The following is an 18,597-nucleotide window of genomic DNA, read 5'->3' as shown; positions in this document are numbered from 1 at the left end:
AAAACCGAATCACGACCCGGTAGAAGATCCGGTCCACATTTGATTGGAGTTGTGAAATCTGTCCCTGGAGCAGCGGACTGGTTTTGAGTGGGTGGGCGGGTTTGTGTGTTTGAGTCAGGAGGCGGAGCGGCCCGGAGGGTCGGACGTCCTTCTCAAACTGCCATACTCTCTCCTTAGAAAACAACACACGGGACTTAATAAGTTAGCAAGCAATGCTGTTGGCACTTGCTTAAGCGTTTATCTTTTAAACAAACCCCTTCAAACAAAGGTTTAAAATCTGCGATAAATTAAACCAGAGGGAAAAGCGACGCCGGTGAGTAACTCAAACTAACTAACAGCGTTCATTGTAGACTGTTGTTGGAGCGATAACAAGAGTTCAACATTTCACTATAAAAGACAAGTTAACTTTCCATATACGAGCCTTCAATGAGTCGCAAAGTAATGTAAGGTAGGACGAATTAAAGGAAATGCACATTTAAATTCAACAACAAATCTCTGACTTGTGTGTTTCTTGCCACCTGTTGCACTGAGCAGCGATGTAAAAAGAAAAAGTGCGTCAACTCAATCTGCCGCTGTTTTCCTTACGTCCTGCTTATGTACCTTTATGTTTCACACTAACACTGCGTCTGTCAACTTTTATTGACATATCCATTAAGTGCTATGATTTCATTGTGTGCACAGTTGCTGCTGTACGCTCACGATGCATTTACCTGACGGCTCCAGATTAGTGGATTCATGTTACGTAACTTTGTAATATTTTCCCACAACTTTGAATCCTCGCTCTTTTGAGTGGCTTCATTCGGCTTTTGCATTCCCTCACTTGATGCCGCTCTAAACAGATGTATTTCCCCCATGTCATGTTTCAGGACTCTCTGTGACACAGAACACTAATCAGTTCTCAGGAGAAGATAAAAAAACTGCTTTGTTGAATCTTTACAGAGGCTCCCCTCCACACAGATCAAAGCCAGGCCCTTGACATCCCACCTGTGCTCGGTGCTGACCTCTCTGCTCTGCAACACAGGGGTCAGTGAAGGCAGCACGGCCACTAGGAAGGGCAGTGGGGCATCTCAGTGTGGGTTTCCTCCTTTTGAAGTGAAAAAAAAAATGATCTGGATAAAAAAAGTTGTTCACTTGTTGAAGAGCTTGTGTTTTGGGTACATATGACACGAAGGTTGAAAGAGTCCATTGACCTCAGCTTTAATCTCATGTGGACAGCACTCTTCATGCTGGACGGGACACTTTACCTTCTTCTTGGCCAACATTTGCAGTGTTTTTGACTGACAGGCCACACCACCTGAAACAAAGAGAGGCTCTGCTAATGACTAATACATTTGATTATTATGGTTTTATCAGAAAAATGTACATTTGCTGATGGACGGTTTGCCTCCCCCCACCCCCTTGCTCCCTATCCCTCTTCCTGCATCTTATCCCATCTCTCCCCCTATCCCTTTCCAAGCCCGGCGCAGTCTAGGCCCGTGAAGGTTGTTTCGTCATGAGCCGGGGATCCGGCCGAAGATTTCTGCCTTTTAATAAGGCAGTTTTTTCTTACCACTGTAACTTTTGCTGCTTTACTAAAGTGCTCATGATGGATAGGCCGGATCTTTGTAACATAGCAATAAGTAAGGTCTTTTACCTGCTTTTTGTAACATAACAATGAGTAAGGTCTTTTTACCTGCTCTTTTGTAATGTTAGCAGACAAAGAGTAAGGTATTTTACCTGTTTCTTGTAAAGTGTCTCGAGATAACACTTGTTATGAGTTGACGCTATACAAATAAAAATTGATTGATTGATTGATTTGGATGATAACAGAGTGCCTGTAATGTAGCAAACACCAGGATGTGTAGTATGGGCTTTTCATACCATCTTTACTAACACATTTCCTCTGGAAAAGTCCAAAAACATGTCATTAGGTTCTCTAGGTCTGCTGATGAATTGACCATTTTGTGATTTAGATTGAGACTGATTTGGATGAAAAATGTTTAGAAAGGAATGGCTCATCCAGCCAACTTAATGAATGAAAAATCTAAACATTTTATCACATTGATATGAAAATAACAACATGCCCCCAAGTTAATTTTCAATGTGCTATATTTTCAGGATCAGTTGTCCATCCGTCTCTGTTTCCCTGTTTAATGCAAATGTGCTACATCCTGCTTTTTCCTTTGTAGTCAGTCTTATCAGTGTCTTTTTGCAGGCCCATCACCGAATCTCTTTGTATTGTAACATCAGGTAGAATGGGTCACTATCAGCAAGGCAAACAGGAACCTGCTAAAAGCCCATTGTCCAGTGAAACACATGGTGGCTGCTGATGGCTTTGTCTTCATGGCTACCCAGGCACAAACATGTCTGAGGAACATTTAGAGGTTAACTTTCATATCGTTCACAGTCTTGTATTTATTGCCAGCTGTGTTGTCATGATTGTGCATCAAACCTGTCAACGTTTGACAACCATGCAATTATGAGCAATGTGACAAAATTGAGCAGCATAATATTTGGTTACTGTCTGTTGCTGCATGAGAGTGGGCTGCAAATGACACTGTCATTTACAAGGACAACCATGTTGTGTATGTGCATTCAAACAAACTCACACTCACTTTAAACCTACCCCCCCCCCCCCCCCCCCCCGCCGCCCCCCAAAGGCTGAGCAGAGATGACAGAGGTCTGACATTGTTCTCCGGTCTAACCGACTCATGTTGGAGTATTATCTTTCAATCCCTTCCTCTTAACCTGTTTAACCTATATTCTTTGTCTTGCAAGGTAAACAGTCATTTAGTTATACCATACCTGTTAGTCACACACCCGTTAAGACCTTTCTAAACACCACTTATTATTTAAGCTGTTTAAAGAATGTGACTGATGTTGACTCATATTTTCAGGGACAGTATGGGAGAGATGTCAAAGGAAACACTGGAAGCTCATTGGCTAATTTTTCATTTAGTCAGAGCTCAGTTGCAAAGATAAGATCTCTGTGGCGAGAAAACACCACATTACCAACGCAAAACAAGAACAGAAAATGAAAGCGGGTGAAATAAAAATGCGGCAAGGCTTTAATGTTTCATTGGAGGCCGAGTGTGTTATCTGGGAAACATTTGTTGAAATGACTGAATTATGTTGTGTCTCATACTTGACTAATACAGCTTGCATTAATGTTTGCTTGCAGGGGTGGGCCACCTGATCCAGGGAGGAGGATTTATTTTCCTTCTGCATTCCTGATGGAGTCGTACAGAGTAACTGGCATTCCTCCCAGCGGCCCACAGCGGGGCCACACTCAGCCATCCCGCCCCTCCAGGCCCCACAGCAATGGAGCCGGTACATATGGTCTCAGCATCCGTGTCCAGGGTATTGATGGACATCCCTACGTAGTCCTCAATAACCAGGACAGGGGTCCTCATTCCTTCACGGACCCTAACAGTAATGGGTACATTGACTCAGAGGGCTCTTTTATTGAGAACTACCAAGAGTATGACTTCAAGGGAAGCAAAGAGGCTGGATCAAACAGCCCCTTCATGGATTACAGGTCTCAGAATATGATGCAATACACTGGTCCACAAAATGGCGTGGCAGATTCACAAGGAAAGAAACCATCCTCCCTTCTGAACTTTCAAAAGCACCCTGAGATCCTGCAGCCGTATGATCCAAACACCAACTCCCTGAACCTTGGTGGCCTCCACCGCCTGCCTTCAAGGTCTCCACCTCCAGCTGAGACTGGGAACCAACAGCAGAGTTCCTCCTCCAAAACTGCCCTACCTGCGCTATCCCAAAGTAAGTCATCCAGCTTGGACCAGAAGAAAGCGCCCACACAACCAGAGAAAAAGCAACCTCTATCCCAGAGCATGAATGAGGCAGTCGTCCCTACGCCTAAGTTGCCGTCTTTACCTTCAGTCCAGCGTGCTCAGCCTCAGAGCAAGCCTCAGTCAAAAGTTGTTCAGCCGCAGTCTCAGCCTCGTCTCGCCAACACGAGTCCACTTCAGTCCAAGCCAGGCTCTAAAACTCAGCCTCCATCCCAGCCGACACAATCCACTGTGTCGAGTCCGACGAGTGAGCAGAGCAAGTCGTCAGGCAGAACCCCCAGCTCCGTGAGCAGTGCCAACTCCAGTCTGGAACGCTCCCGACACGAGCCTGACGTCCTGCCTCTATGCAGGACAGAGTCAAGTGGGCCAGTTCTTCAGCCTACTCCACGCTCCCGCCACTCCTCCACATCCTCCACGTCCAAGGTTCTGTTGGATGAACAAATGGAGGCCCTGTATGCCGACACCATCAACCGCCACGAGAACCGCCGATACATCCCTTTCCATCCTGGTTCAGGCAGAGACATTGACACAGGCTCCATTCCTGGTGTGGACGAGCTTATTGACAAGTTTGATGGCAGCCAGCAGCGCAGGGGCAGGGCGGGGCGCAGGAACAGGATCCACCCTGAGGACAGGAAGCGCTCACGCAGTGTGGACAGCGCCATCGGCCTGCGAGATGCCTCAAGCTTCTTGGATGGGGTTAGCGCCCGCCAAGGAACACGGATGGAGCACGTCCTGCGGCCCTCTCAGCTACGTCTACAGAAAACAGCTGGCAGTCAGGACTCCTGGATCTCAGCTGTGGACGGTAGGACTGACTACAAAGCTTCATCTCGTGCCACCAGTGCGCCCGGCTCTCCTCAGAGCACCGTCTCCAAAGGTGCCAGCCTCATACAGGGTTACAAAAAGTCACAGACTAGCTCCTCTTCAGTACCATTCAAGAGAAAAGAGAGTGAGGACAATGCAACATCAGTAGGAAAAATGTCATCATCATCATCGCTGTCCACATCACTATCAAAGCCTTCTTCCACGGCAGGCAAAAAATCCAGTTCAGAAGCAGACGTTCAGGTAAAAGCCATCAGAGATCACTGATGAATATCCATGATTGCATCTTAACATTGACAAAAAAGGAGACGTTAAAGAAGAAAACTGATTTCCCCTTTTTTAAAATATCTACCTTACTTAATTAAAATCTCCCTCTCATTTCCTGTCATTCTCAGGCGACACCTGATCTTCTCAAAGGTCAACAGGAGCTTTCACAACAAACAAATGAAGAGACAGCTAAACAGATTTTATTCAGTTACCTTAAAGATGGGTGAGTAAACACCGCTCTCCAGGTTCTTATTTACATTTGATCACAGTTTAGCTTTATATCCCTATAGCTGTGAGTTGAATCATGAAATGAAGATATTGTTCTCTCTAAAGCCCAGAAGTTGCACCATAAGACACTGTATCATGAGCGAGGAGACTTTTCTGTGGGAGCATATAAATGTTTTTTTAAATTTTTTATCAGAGTTGGACTCTATGTGATAAAAGTGAAGGAATGTGCTCGTCTTACCCTCCCATGCAGGCTGGGAGTGATCTAGCTGTCTGGAGTTTGTTTTCTTGGAGAATCCCTCTGCTTTTTCTTCTCTTCAGTGTGAAATGTGGGGACGACTTTCTGTTTGCTTCTGTAATCAGACACCTACTAGATGAAGTTGAGTTTTAAAAGGAGTGAAAGATGATGGAAAAACAAACAAATATGATGACTCTATTGCTTTTTTAAAGTCTCTTAATTAGTAGAGAGCGCCAGTGTCAGGGGTTGTTTTTGGAAAACGTCTTTATTAATAACTACCCCTTGTTACATCGTTTTCTGCTGATAATCAAAACAGTTGTGGGTGATTTTACAGTGAGAAAAATGTGTGCAGATTTTTCTGCCATGTCCGTAGAAAGAGAACAGGAAACTGCTTGGGTGTGTCGGGCCACAGGTCAGGAGTCACAGGACAAAGGAAAGGAAACACAGATGGAAGTGCAAGGGCTGAATCTGAGCTACATTCCCAAAGCCCAGAAGAGAAACATTCACCAACAGGGGTTATAAAAGTTTAATGGAAATCATCTGTATGAACAGAGGAGAGGTTCGGGGTGGGGTGGGGGATTGGCTTTCTGTGTCATAGCTGTGAAATTTATTGAAATAATATATCACTGCTGTCATGTGAAAGTGGTTTTTGTGGATTCTGATGTTTTCACTTGAACTAAAGGATTAGAAATTGCTCTGTGGGTTGAGAAAATCCTCCCCTCTGTGGTGCTTTCAAATGTTTGGCAGTATTCTTAGAAATGCTCAGTGTTAACACTAAAGAAAAGCTGCCCTTATTGATTCTGGGGAAGTTGATGTTTAAGAAATGTAAAGTTTTTTTTCTGAGCAGAACATAACTATGACCAATTTGACTTTGATCATTTTTGCAGAAGAGGAGCACTTCACCAAAGAAGTGGTATAATATTTGTGGTTATGGCTTGTATGGTGCCCAGGTCATGTGAATGCCGTCTTCATAACAATGATCTTTGTTTCAATAATTCAAATTATGAACAAAACCACTGCTTGACTGTAAAGGTTTCCTCCGTAGTATAATATCAGCAGGTGTTGATCTGGCCTAGGCAGCAATCCCATTACCCTGCCCATATGTTTGATTCTTCCGCTCATGTGCTTCATGGTTTAGTGGACGGGTGTAATGAAGCTGTTGATGCTGAGAGGTGACACATCAAAGCAGCATGATCCTTCCTGACCCTTTCTAAGCAGGGATGAATTACTTTGTTCCCAGAACAGTCTGGAATTAAATCTTGATCCCCCAAACACTTAGAGAAGTTTTTTTTTTATGTTTAATAATAATTGTGTTGACAAATTGTACGTGTGTGTGTGTGTGCGTGTGCGTGTGTGTGTGTGTGCGTGCGTGCGTGTGTGTGTGTGTGTGTGTGTGTCAACAGAAGTAAAGACAGTGATGAAACGACAAAGAGAAAGGTCAACCTTGTCTTTGAGAAGATACAGACCTTGAAGTCTCGGGCCACAGGGAGTGCACCAAGCGACAACAAAGTGAGACACTGTTGCATCATTTTTATTGTTCACCAAGAACAGATTAAATAAAGTAGAATCTTCTCTGCTATCTGTTTGGAAATGTCAAAGGGTCATCATAGTGCAATAAAAGATTTAAGGTTTCTGGAAGTGCAGCTTTCATGCTTTGGCTCAAAGGACAAAGTTTGCCTTCAATTCTTCCTGATTTTCTGATTATCAAAAGTATATTTGATTTTAAAGCTATTTTAGGAGATATTTTTTAAACCTGTTATTTTATCGTATGGTATTCGACATTCAGCTCTGTGGCTGTAATTTGTATAGATGACACTGTCTGCAAATGAAAATGTACCGTTTACTAAGTGACTGATTGCTACTGCCAGAGTTCAAATATTCAATTTGACATAACGTAACTCAAAACTACTTTTTCTCTTGTCAGTCACTTGACATTTCTGCACAGACCAAAGTGCTGCAGGAGCAAAATGCTGAACTGGAGAAGGAGATGTCCGAAGTAAAGAGACAACTAGAGGTAACAACAATGTTACTACATATGTACCTTTGACACCAGCAGACTTAACTTGGCACATTAGTAGTATTGGTTAGTGGGTTTGTTTCCAAACTTAATAGTTTTTTTTTTTTAAAGGGATGGCTTGGATAATAGATTCAAGGGATCACCGTTCAACATGTTGAATTTGAAGAGACATTACTAATAGATGAACATTTGCAAAAAGGCACATCATCTTTAGAGTTATACAGTGTACAAGCTGTTTTCTTGAAAATCTGTTTTTAACCTTTTATCAAGACACTGCCGTGTATTAGAGATTTTACATAGTTCAGTCTTTGCAATGTTAAAATGTATGGGCAGTGTAAAGAAAGGCCACATCTGAATGTTTTTATCAAACAAAGAGTGTGTGTGATCATCTTAATCCAAAGACCAAAAGCATTGTGCAGGAGATGTAAAAGACGAATATGTATGTGTGTTCTACATTGCAATGTCAACGTTGATGTTTTTGTGTTTGACTATCAGAAGAATCAAGCTGACAGGAGGACAGCAGCAGGTTTGAAGGAGCTGCAGCAGGAGCTGGAGCGGAGTGCTAAGGAGTGTAACCGCCTGAGGGAAAAACTTGCCCAAACAGAAGCCGAGCTCCAGACTACTTTAGAAGAGTGAGTGCTGCTTTAGAGTTCTAGAAAAGGTGGAGTGATAGATTAATGTAGCATGGTTTTGATTGTTTTTTTTTTTCTTCTTCAAGTACAGTAACATTTTGTTATTTCAGGTAATCTTAGTAATGAATACCGTGTTAGGAAGCTGGTGAGGGTTAGTGCCCTGGTCTCTACATAAATCTCACTCATTTGTTGCTGATCCTGATTAGAAAACCCGTCCTCTGTCACTGCTAAAACCACACTAACACCTCCATGCATGGTCACGCTGAAACCAGAGTAATAGGTATGTTGTTAAAACCACTGACAAATGTTGATAGTTACTGAAGTGGTTACCATGCACAGTCCATTGCTTCTCCTCCTGTTTGCTGAAGAGACAGCCCTTCATATCAAAGTGTGCTTTGTGACTGGTTAACTGTTAATTCTGACAGCACTTACTGTTTACACTCCTGCCCTGTTTCATGCTGAAATCTCTCCTTTCTTTCCTGTTGGATCTTTGTTGATGCTCGTTCATTCTGCAATGTTTCTCTTACTGACGTTTTAATTAAGTTTTGTCTCTTAGCTGATTACTGTTTATTTTCAGCTTTCATTGGAATGAATCGCTAAATGCCAAATATGACTTAGCTTTCACTCTGTTCTTTCTTTGGCGTTCATTTTTCAGATGTCTGCCTTTATTGGACGATTGATACCGAATCAAACAAAATGGAATCAGCTTCCTGTCACTCACCTCTCTCTGAGTCTATTCTTACAGCAGGGATAGATGTTCAGGTTCAGCCTACAGCACTGTGAGGTCATTTGTTTGAGGTGCCTCACATCACTTATCACCCTCCCCCTCAGGGTTGTCATGCAGAGACAGTTTAGACATTATTGGTTTTCATTTGAACCTCTTTGCTCTGTAGGCCTCACATCCAGACCCAGCACAGGTGCTGCCATTTTTAAGTGTGAATTAGGGAGCGGGTGTGAGGGTGTTTGTGCATACCCACTGTATGTAGAGTGTCTGTACTGGGTTGTGACATGTTGTGTGGTGTGTCAGGCTGTTTCAGGTGAAGATGGAGAGGGAGCAATACCAGACAGAAATCAGAGACCTGCAGGATCAGCTGTCAGAGATGCATGACGAGCTCGACACGGCCAAGAAGTCAGCGCCAGATGGGGAGAAAGACATCATCATAGCGGTAATGCACAGTGTTCAACGTCCTATAGAGAAGAAATAGAATGCCTCATAAAAAGTATCACAGAAGTTGAATCCTTTGTCATTGCCCAAAACCTTAATGATGAAGCCTTGCTAAGGACTACGCTGCTTTTCAAATTCAGACATTTCAAATACAGAGGTGTTTCGAAGTGCTTTACATAGTGAGAGAAACAATAGGTGACATAGGATTTAAAAAAAAAATACAATATAGTAACAGGGCAGAGTACTGTTGAACGAAGAAAATAAAAAGTACAGTTGGGGACCCAATCAATCAAAGGATAGGGCCAACATCAGAGTTTTTTTTTAACTTGGATTTGGAAATGGCTACAGTCGGGGGGGCATTTGTAATCATAAGAAGGACATTTTCAATGATTTCAAAACAAGGTCTGTCAATAATCCTGAAAAGAAATCCAGAATTAGAACAGTATACCTTAAATAATATGTTTTTTATTTTTCCCCAAAAGTCCACCTTCTATATTTTAATATTCTCTAACACTGCTGACATTATGTATTGAAACTGTTTCCGACATTTCATTGTAGTGAGAATGATCAGTTTAACAAAAGAGAAGAGCAAATGCAAGTGTACGCTCAGGTGTGGTTCCACAAAATTGCTAAGTAAAAAATGCAACTACACATTTTACAGGATATGATGCAACTGAAAGTGGAGTTGCAGGAGGTTTACCTGGCTAAGGAGGAACAGGAGGAGGTGCTGAGGAGGCGAGAGAGGGAGCTGACGGCCCTGAAAGGAGCACTGAAGGAGGAAGTGGCTGCTCATGACCAGGAGGTGGACAAGATGAAAGAGCAGTATGAGAAGGAAATAAGCCGGCTGCAGATGTCTTTGGAGGAGGCCAAGCAGGTAATAATCACCCTCATCCCCCACCCTCATAAAATAAGCTGCAAAGTCAGTGAAGTAGCTGTCATGCTCTCTGTGTTGTTCTCCGTTGTGCAGACGCGGACTCGACTGCGCGTCCCTTTCTCTCTCTCTCGTCCGCCTGTTTGTCAACTGAGCACGCTTCATAATAACATAAAGCATGCATGAGTTGTATTACGACGTTATGTACAAGAGGTAATCGTGCTTTTAGGCAGGAAGAGGTTTCTTTTTTTGGCTGTTTTTATTTTGAATGAAAAAATGTAGAATTAAGGATCAACATAAGAATTACTGAAAAGGCAAAGATCCAAGTGCAAGGGAAGAGCTGAGTGAAACAAGAATTTTTAAGACTTGAAAACAAGCAATTTACAACGTCATCATCATCCAATAGCATGCAATATACAAACTACTGTTTAGTCTCCTGGGCCTTCATTTATCAACAGTGTGTATGCACAGATGTGTGTGTAATGAGTGTGTAAAAACATTCTCACACATAGAGTGGCATTTATTAACTTGTACTTATTCTTAGTAATGTGTGTAAATTTAAGCACAGCTCTGATCAGGCTTATGAACTGAATCTAGTGGTAGAATAGTGAAACTACAAGTAGAGACAGAAAGCATTACAAGTATCACAGCATGCAGTAATCAATCTCAACTTCCAGGTATGTTCTACGCTTCTTTTAACAATAATAAAAAACAACCTCAATCTCAGAGGTTGTCCCGACACGTTGCCAAATTGGTGTCAATACTATAAAAAAACAGCTGTGACAAGCATTTGATATGTGGTACATGGCTCATCATACCTTATTTGAACATTTGGCAGACCATGCGCTCCGCAGGCAGAGCGCCCTGATGTTTGGCCCAGCTAGTTCTGTTGGTAATGTGTCACTGCCTTCTCCCTTGATATTCCCAGAGAGAGCTGTGTCATTGATGATTCTGGCAAGACGGTGTCCAAGGGTGAAATCTTGTGTTACTCTGTCATCCTCCTTTAGCAGATGTTTCCTGCTTGTATGTGTTATAGTTTTGCACTGAGCTTATAAACAAACGACTTCTTCTTAATTTCTGGCAGTGATCTCTCCTCTGATCCAACAGAATTTATTCTGTAGAACTTTGAGATTTGTTTCAAATGAAAAGTGTGTTACTTATAAAATATGATTATAATTATTGTTATAGAATTTACAGCATTTGTTGCCTTCACATATGTAGTATGTTTTCTGTTATTAACCCCCACACTAAGTGAACTTAGCACATTTTTTGCTTCACTTAGTGTGGGAGTTTGGTACTTTTTTTAAATTTAAATTCAACATCCACCTAACTTAATTTCGGTTGCAGTGAAGTTTATTTTCTTTGCTTTCTTTGCTATTAATGCGGATGTAAAAAAGATATTCATGTGTTATCATATATGGTGTATTGGGGGCGTTTTGCAATGCAAATGACCCCGAACATGCATGAGCCTGCTGGTTCTTAACATGTGGGATTTATCAACACTGATTACTACTTACTATGATGTGCATACGACTGGTATGCACATGTTTGATTATTTTTGTTCTTGAGCACATTCTACATTTGATTCGTAAGACAGAATCTGGAACATTATCTACACACTGGTGATAAATAAGAGCCCCTTAGCTTAGCTCAGTACTATCACTGGCAAGATACTGAATGTTCTGCTGATAAAAGGCGGCTTTCCATGATTTGATATTCATAGAGTTTTTCCCACTAACCTATTAAGATATCTCCTTGATCATACATAGATTTTTAAAATTTGACAAGTTGAAGGTTTCATGCATATTTACTGTGCTGGTCATAGATGAGCGGTTCCTCTCATTGTTGTTCAGGCTTTCAGATAAAGCCTCTCAATAAAGAGCTTATACATCTGTTTCAATGGCATGGTTAGTTTGTGTGTGTGTGTGTGTGTGTGTGTGTGTGTGTGTGTGTGTGTGTGTGTGTGTGTGTGTGTGTGTGTGTGTGTGTGTGTGTGTGTGTGTGTGTGTGTGTGTGTGTGTGTGTGTGTGTGTGTGTGTGTGTGTGTGTGTGTGTGTGTGTGTGTGTGTGTGTGTGTGTGTGTGTGTGTGTGTGTGTGTGTGTGTGTGTGTGTGTGTGTGTGTGTGTGTGTGTGTGTGTGTGTGTGTGTGTGTGTGTGTGTGTGTGTGTGTGTGTGTGTGTGTGTGTGTGTGTGTGTGTGTGTGTGTGTGTGTGTGTGTGTGTGTGTGTGTGTGTGTGTGTGTGTGTGTGTGTGTGTGTGTGTGTGTGTGTGTGAGTTAAAAGCAGCTTGTCATCAGTTTTTCATGGGAAGTCTTTTCGAAGCCGTCAAGTGTGGAGGTGTTTTCTTATCTCAGCCTGGCCCTCTAGGGAGTAACGTTTTACAAGAAGAGGGGTGTTTGATGATACATTTAGAGACAGTTATCAGTGTATGTAATAGTGAGGAGTTCACTTACTGGCAAAGTCTGTATTGTAGCTTTTTGAAAGTTTCAGTTAGTGACCTGTATAAACTCTGTTTTTGTTACAAGAACAAATCTTGAACTTGTGAACAGTTGAATGTCCTAGTGCCCTTGGTCTTTTAAAGTACTCTGATTCTGCACAATCAGGAGAGTCTTACAGATGATGAACACCTTCAGTATGTAATGATTGATTTTAGATGAATTTCCTCTGGAGAAGGAAGTGTTCACCAGCTGTGTGTTTGGAAAAAATGGAGGAAGTTTAGTTAAAAGGAGACGACTTGTGGTGCGCGGCAGGAGCCGGCACACTAAAAGGACTTAAGACACGTTGTTTATCAGCAGGTTGCTGTGTGACTCACGTGTGTCCTGTTTGTCTCAAAGCCTGGAAGTTGTCCTTGTTCTGGACTTCCTGCAGACTGGTGGGGGTCCACATGCAGAAGTGCTCTGCTGCAAGAGCCTGTAAGAACATTTCCATTGTCAAACAGAGGTACTGCTCCCCCGAGGGAGCATGTTGCCAGGGGTTTACCCACTGTCCTTTGTAAAATCTTGTAAAGATGAGGTCATTGCTTGTTCCCCTTTACAGATATAAAAGGGTTCTCCTGTTGGGGCCTTTTGTTGATGTTGATGATGAAGACTATAATTTTAAGGTGCTGGATAGCCTGGTGGTTTTGTTGTGTGCCCCATGCATGGAGGCTAAAGTCCTTATCCCAGCAGCAGTGGGTTCGAATCCGACCTTGGCCCTTTGCTTGCATGTTGTCCCCCACTCTCTCCTCCGAACACTTCCTGTCTCTCTTCAGCTCTCCAATCAAAACCTAAACCTTTATCTTAAATGTATCCATACAGTTGCACTATTGATGCTTTACCTACATTTATACATGAGGTTTGCGTGAGGGCAGTAAGTTAACATGATGATTTCTACACAGTAAGAGCTTTTGAAGCATATTGTTAATACATTGTTGTGTTTATTAAGGCTTTCTGTGTAATAAAAATCCACAGTGTAATTGGCACAAACATCAGAACAAAAAAAAAAAAGCTAAATTAATACGAAGGTGTTTGAAGTGCCTAGTTTTCACAGCATGTGGGTAGTAGGCTGAGCAACTGGCTATGAGAAAGTCGCACAGTAAAAGGGAAAACCGCTAATTATCTCATGTTCACTTCTACTTTGTGTGGGGGTGTCAAACATGGAAAAGAGGGCCAAAGTGAACAGTGCATCTTCTGCCCCACCTCCAACAAAAGTGCTGCCCCCCCCCCCCCCCCCCCCCTTTAGCGGCCCTGACATTTGTGGTGACCAAAGCAGCCTATGTGGAGAAGAATGCAGTAAACTGGAGCACTGAGTTGCTCTGTATACTTGTTAATTGCAGTGGCAAGCCATCACTAATCTAATGAGCTGCTGTTCCTGAGTTGCGTCGTGCCCCCTCTTCTTTCTGTGCCCTGAGAGAAAGTGGGGGTAATTGTGGACCTCAGTTGATAATGAATGATGAGTTTGTTTCACACAATAATAGCAGCGGGGGTTGGGACATGCTGAGTAAGTGGGTCAGTGTGCTCTAGAAAAGGGGATGCGTGGCTGACCCCCTGAAAGGAGCTGGGGGCGGGGCCTGTTTTGTGTCTTCAATTGAAAGCTGCATTGTTTTTTCAGTGAGTTGAAAATGTGTGGAATTTCATCAAGGTTGACAAAAAGTTGGTCACACTTTCTGGGAAAGATATGAATCTGCTTTTTTTTTTTTTAGTTCTTGCTGTTCTGTAACAAAAGATGTCTGCACAGTTGGAAGTGGACTTGATGTTTATGTGTCAGAATGTGCTGGTATGCAAAGCATGTAGGAAGATGAGGTGCAGTGAGAAAAGGGAAGGTTGTTTTCCAGGAATGTGGGGGTCAAAGTCGAGAATGTGCTCCCTGCAGACCTCCCTCTTCACTCAGCTCCAGCTCTGTTACAGTGCACCCGCTCCGACCTGCTGGGGAGGCTCATATCTTTCCATTTCTGCCTGTTCAGGGTTCAGCAGTTGCACCTCCATCTCCGCAGAGCTCCAGATTCTGAGAGTTAGAGGCTTAAACTGGCTCGTCAAACCGCACTGTTAGGACAGAGCCTTGTGCTTATCAGTCCATTCCCAGCTCTAGTTATGTTTCACCTTCAGCCTGAAGTCACATTGTGTAACAGGGCCATATTGTTATCACGCTCTCATCTCTAACCTCAATCCCAAACTCTGAATTTTTCATTTCTCCACTCCACAGTCTCTAGACAAGACTCTGCAGTGATCTTCCACTCAGCTAAACGCCTGTGTCACTACTGCCTGCCTGTCGAGTAATCTCAGCCAGCGTGTGAAGCGAAGTCTCACTGTCTGATCATCAGACTTCCGTAGCCCCGAGAAGAGTTCCCCCTCAGGCTTGTTTTGAAAGTAAATACTCCTGCATGAGTCTGCTTGTTTGATGATAGCACTATATTTGCTAGCGTAGAATTAGGAGTTGATTTAGCAGGTAGCTGGAAAGAGGAAGATGGAGAGGCAGGGCAACAAGTGAAGAAGGAAATGATGGAAAGAGATTCTGAATTCTTACAAAAACACCAAGGAATGAGCCTTGTTTATATATGTTTATATAACTTTTACTGTAGGTTGTTAAATAGCTTTAAGGATAACTTCATTGACAGATTGATGAAACTAAACACTCTGATGAACAGGAACTAAATAAAGTCAAATAAAGTTCAGTCTGAAATGTTCCTGTTTGGGTCACAGCCACATGAAACCAGACAGCACTGAATTTTTGTGTTTGTTGTTTCTTTACCTGGCTGCCTGTCAGCGCTTGTGTTGTGGGAGCCTAATCTTCCAAAACAACTCACCGGACTATAGTTAAATACAAATGTTATACTGAGATGAGTTATTTTCTATATCCTTTCTTGTAAGTTGGAAGCATTTTCTCATTTTTTTCTTCTTTTGAAAAATGGAAGTTCTGCCTTCATTTTATCCACATTGTGTAAATATAATGAATGAGTATCAGGCTGTTTGTGAGAATTTTGAATTGAACAATTGAAATGACTCAATATGTTTGATCCTTTATTTGTAACAATAGCAGCTGACAGGTTAAGGATATGGAGTTGCACTTTAATTTGTAAAGTTTGGTGTTGTGCTGTCCATGTTTGAGTTGTGAGTCTTCAGATCTTTTGTGGGTTGAGGATTTCCGACGTTTCGTCTGTTGCTGGCGAGTTTAGTGAAATCTTGTCTTCTTTGGCCGGCTTGGATTAAACTGGAGTTTTCTCCCCCTTTGTCTTTCTGTTGCCTTTGATTGAGTATTGAAGCCTGAGAGTCAAAGTAAAACAGAGTCAGCAAATATGTTTATTTTTGATATGCCCCTTTGTTTCTGTGATCTTTTTTAAGGTATAATATATATCGTCCAACATCATGTTCTCTTTATTAATGTTGTGTGATCCAGTTTTACATTGGACAAATTATGGGAGTTGGAAGTATTTTCTGAATATCGGAAAATCACTTTGAAATCAAATGTTTGAGCCAATATGGTCCCAACCCACAAAAATAAAAGACAGCCAACAGTGTTTGGTTGAACACTGATGAAACATACACCAATACAAACACTGTGTCACAAAACAAACTGGGTTGATATTCTGAGCAGTCATGCTGCCTAGTGTTTTATTTTACATGTTTTGTGTTGTCTCATTAATCTTGCACACTTAGGTACACTCCAATGAAGTCACATGAAAAGAACTTCACATCTTACAGCAGTGCATGCTCAAAGATGATTGTAATCATGGCCATAGTTTACAGAATTTACTGTGACAACAACAACAGAATCTCAAAGAGTGAAACTGACACACTGGGAAGGATTTGTGACTCAAAACAATGATTAAAAAAAGGATTTATATGAAGCAATTTTTTTAAATAATCTTTTTTTATCAGAATCATTATTATCTCTCATAGCGTATCTGCATGGTCACAAGTGTAATTCCCAAACAAGCTTTACACGCTTGTGATTTGGCTTTGCATAGAGACTCTTAAAAAAAAAAAAAGGATTTTGTTTCCATTTTTGTAGGACAAGACAAGATTTGGTTATAGCCCTTCTTTTACCAAAAAGAAACCAACGCCTCTCAACTGTCACGTTTTCATTTCATGACAGGTCTGCTGTTCATGCGAGCCTCAGGACTGGGTTTCTTCTTTAATGAGAAAAGCTGTTGTATGTGTAACACAAACTAGGTGCTGGAAAAGCAAGTCAAAGCTCTAAACTGCTAACAGAGTCCTTTTCTTCTCCCTAACACAAGACCCAAGGTCACTTAATGTGATACCATGCAGGTTATGACTTTGGATGATGGGCAGTTTTATTTTTTATTATTTAGTGTTTGGATTTGTACAAACAGTAAATATAAAATACGTGTCTGCAGAGCTCACAGTGCTTGTTGGTGTGTTGGTGTGTCTTGAGACAGACTTAGCAAGAATTAAAAAGGCTTATTTTAGCCTGCCGTGCATATTTTAGCATCTTTGCAAAACTCTAATCGCTTTGTTTAGTCTGAAGTTGTGAGGGCAGGACTTAGTTACTCGCACTGCAATGAGAAGTCAACAAGCAACAGAAAAAAAAACATTTTGGAATTGACCCTCTCAACACAACAAACATAAATGCAAATCATCTCGATAGCCTGCTGGCCCATGAATGTAAGAGTTAGTATAGTGTGTCGTGTAATGAGTACTGTATATAAGTGAATAGATGTTTGTGCTGGTGATAAATCTTCCTTGTAGAATCACTTGTCCACACTGCAGGTGATTATGGAAGTGATGATGAAATTGAGGTTATCCTTTTGCAACGGCTGGTCTATAAGAGAATCACAGAATGATTTGCAAGACAAATAAGGACATTGAACCAAACGGCTATCTCGTGATGAATGAAGTTTTTGAATGAGCTTTGACAGCACTGCAGAAAGGAAACAACTGAGGGGCTGAAAATGGGTGAGTGAAGACTGACAACAGGACGAGAGAGAGGGAAATCTCCAGGCATATAAAAAGAAAAGAGGTGAAAAATGGTATCCCCCTGGAACTCCCGCAGAAGATTCATTTTGTATCACACAATCAATTTGTCATGTCGCTGTGGCTCTGTTTTAAAAGTGAAGTCATCATAAGCATGTTTTTTCAGCTGCTGAAGCAGGAAGTCATGTGTTTCAATACATCCTGGTCATCTGAGTGCCCCAGTGAAATAACACAGCTGGAAACCATTTTAAACAACCAGTAGTAATACATTTCACCTGAAATGATAACATCACTTATATCTGTGATAATAATCATGAGATGCTTCACTAGTGGCTTGCATCCAAAATACTTGATGAAAGGCACATCCAGAACGGTTAACCAATGATGACTGCCAAAGATGAAACCAGATGAATGATACCCCTCACCCACTTCGTGCAGGTTTCTCTCGTTTGTATTTGAACTGGGTAGTTTGGGGCTCAAAGGTTTTAATTAAAGTTAATGAATATTGAGGTTTGATGATTTCTTTGAAATTGTCGTTAACTTGTTTACTCCTGATAATACAGTTATTAGGAATATTGAAACAAAAATGGAAAAATTGATCTTAACTGTGCTTGGTTGTGGGTTTCTGTTGCAGCTTCCAATTTACACACTCAGCGCTCATGTTATGCTGGAAGCTGATTTAGAAGAATAAGTAAGCGAGCCAAGATTTCACCACAGCATACCACCTGCACATACTTTACTTCCAGCATTTGTAGCAGGCTTCAAAGACCGCAGAAAGAAAGTTAATGTGCAACTTTAGACAAACAGTTTGAGTACACATAGAAGACCCCGGACATGCTCCGAGTGAGGGCTGAAGGGAAAAATACTAGCTGTAAAATATTACTGCATATTTCTCAGTCATGATTTATTCTAAAATACTGAAGTCTGTTTGTGTTCAGGCTCTTTGTCTTTCATTTGTGTTAAAGGCGGATAAAGAATTATAAATAGACATTTAAACAAATCATTGTCTGATGGATTGTTTTATTTGCACTGCTCCTTTAATGGTTTGATGGATAATCTTGAGTAACACATTTCATCAATTAATAACTTTTGTATTCGTGTATAAGAATAGAATCATGTAAGTGCCACCTTAAGAGAAACTGAATGTATATCAGATATATGTC

At 41.6% G+C, this 18,597-nt stretch overlaps 1 protein-coding gene across 2 annotated transcripts in view; it reads left to right on the top strand.

The window, feature by feature from the left end:
- The first annotated feature begins 140 nt into the window (after positions 1-140).
- Positions 141-18,597, top strand: part of cgnl1 (cingulin-like 1) — a 29,986-nt gene continuing 11,529 nt past the window's right edge. The window contains exons 1-8 of one of the 2 annotated variants that reach the window (XM_061038585.1): positions 141-313; positions 3,161-4,853; positions 5,006-5,100; positions 6,747-6,849; positions 7,265-7,354; positions 7,853-7,989; positions 9,017-9,155; positions 9,816-10,028. In XM_061038585.1, coding sequence (XP_060894568.1) covers positions 3,213-4,853; positions 5,006-5,100; positions 6,747-6,849; positions 7,265-7,354; positions 7,853-7,989; positions 9,017-9,155; positions 9,816-10,028 — 2,418 coding nt within the window. In that variant the 5' untranslated portion in view covers positions 141-313; positions 3,161-3,212. Of the gene's footprint in view, positions 314-3,160; positions 4,854-5,005; positions 5,101-6,743; positions 6,850-7,264; positions 7,355-7,852; positions 7,990-9,016; positions 9,156-9,815; positions 10,029-18,597 lie in introns of both variants that reach the window. The other variant, XM_061038576.1, reaches the window with a different exon arrangement.

This window comes from Labrus mixtus, chromosome 1 (genome assembly GCF_963584025.1).
Source record: "Labrus mixtus chromosome 1, fLabMix1.1, whole genome shotgun sequence".
Lineage (NCBI taxonomy): Eukaryota > Metazoa > Chordata > Actinopteri > Labriformes > Labridae > Labrus > Labrus mixtus.
This window is presented reverse-complemented; position numbering and strand designations above follow the sequence as displayed.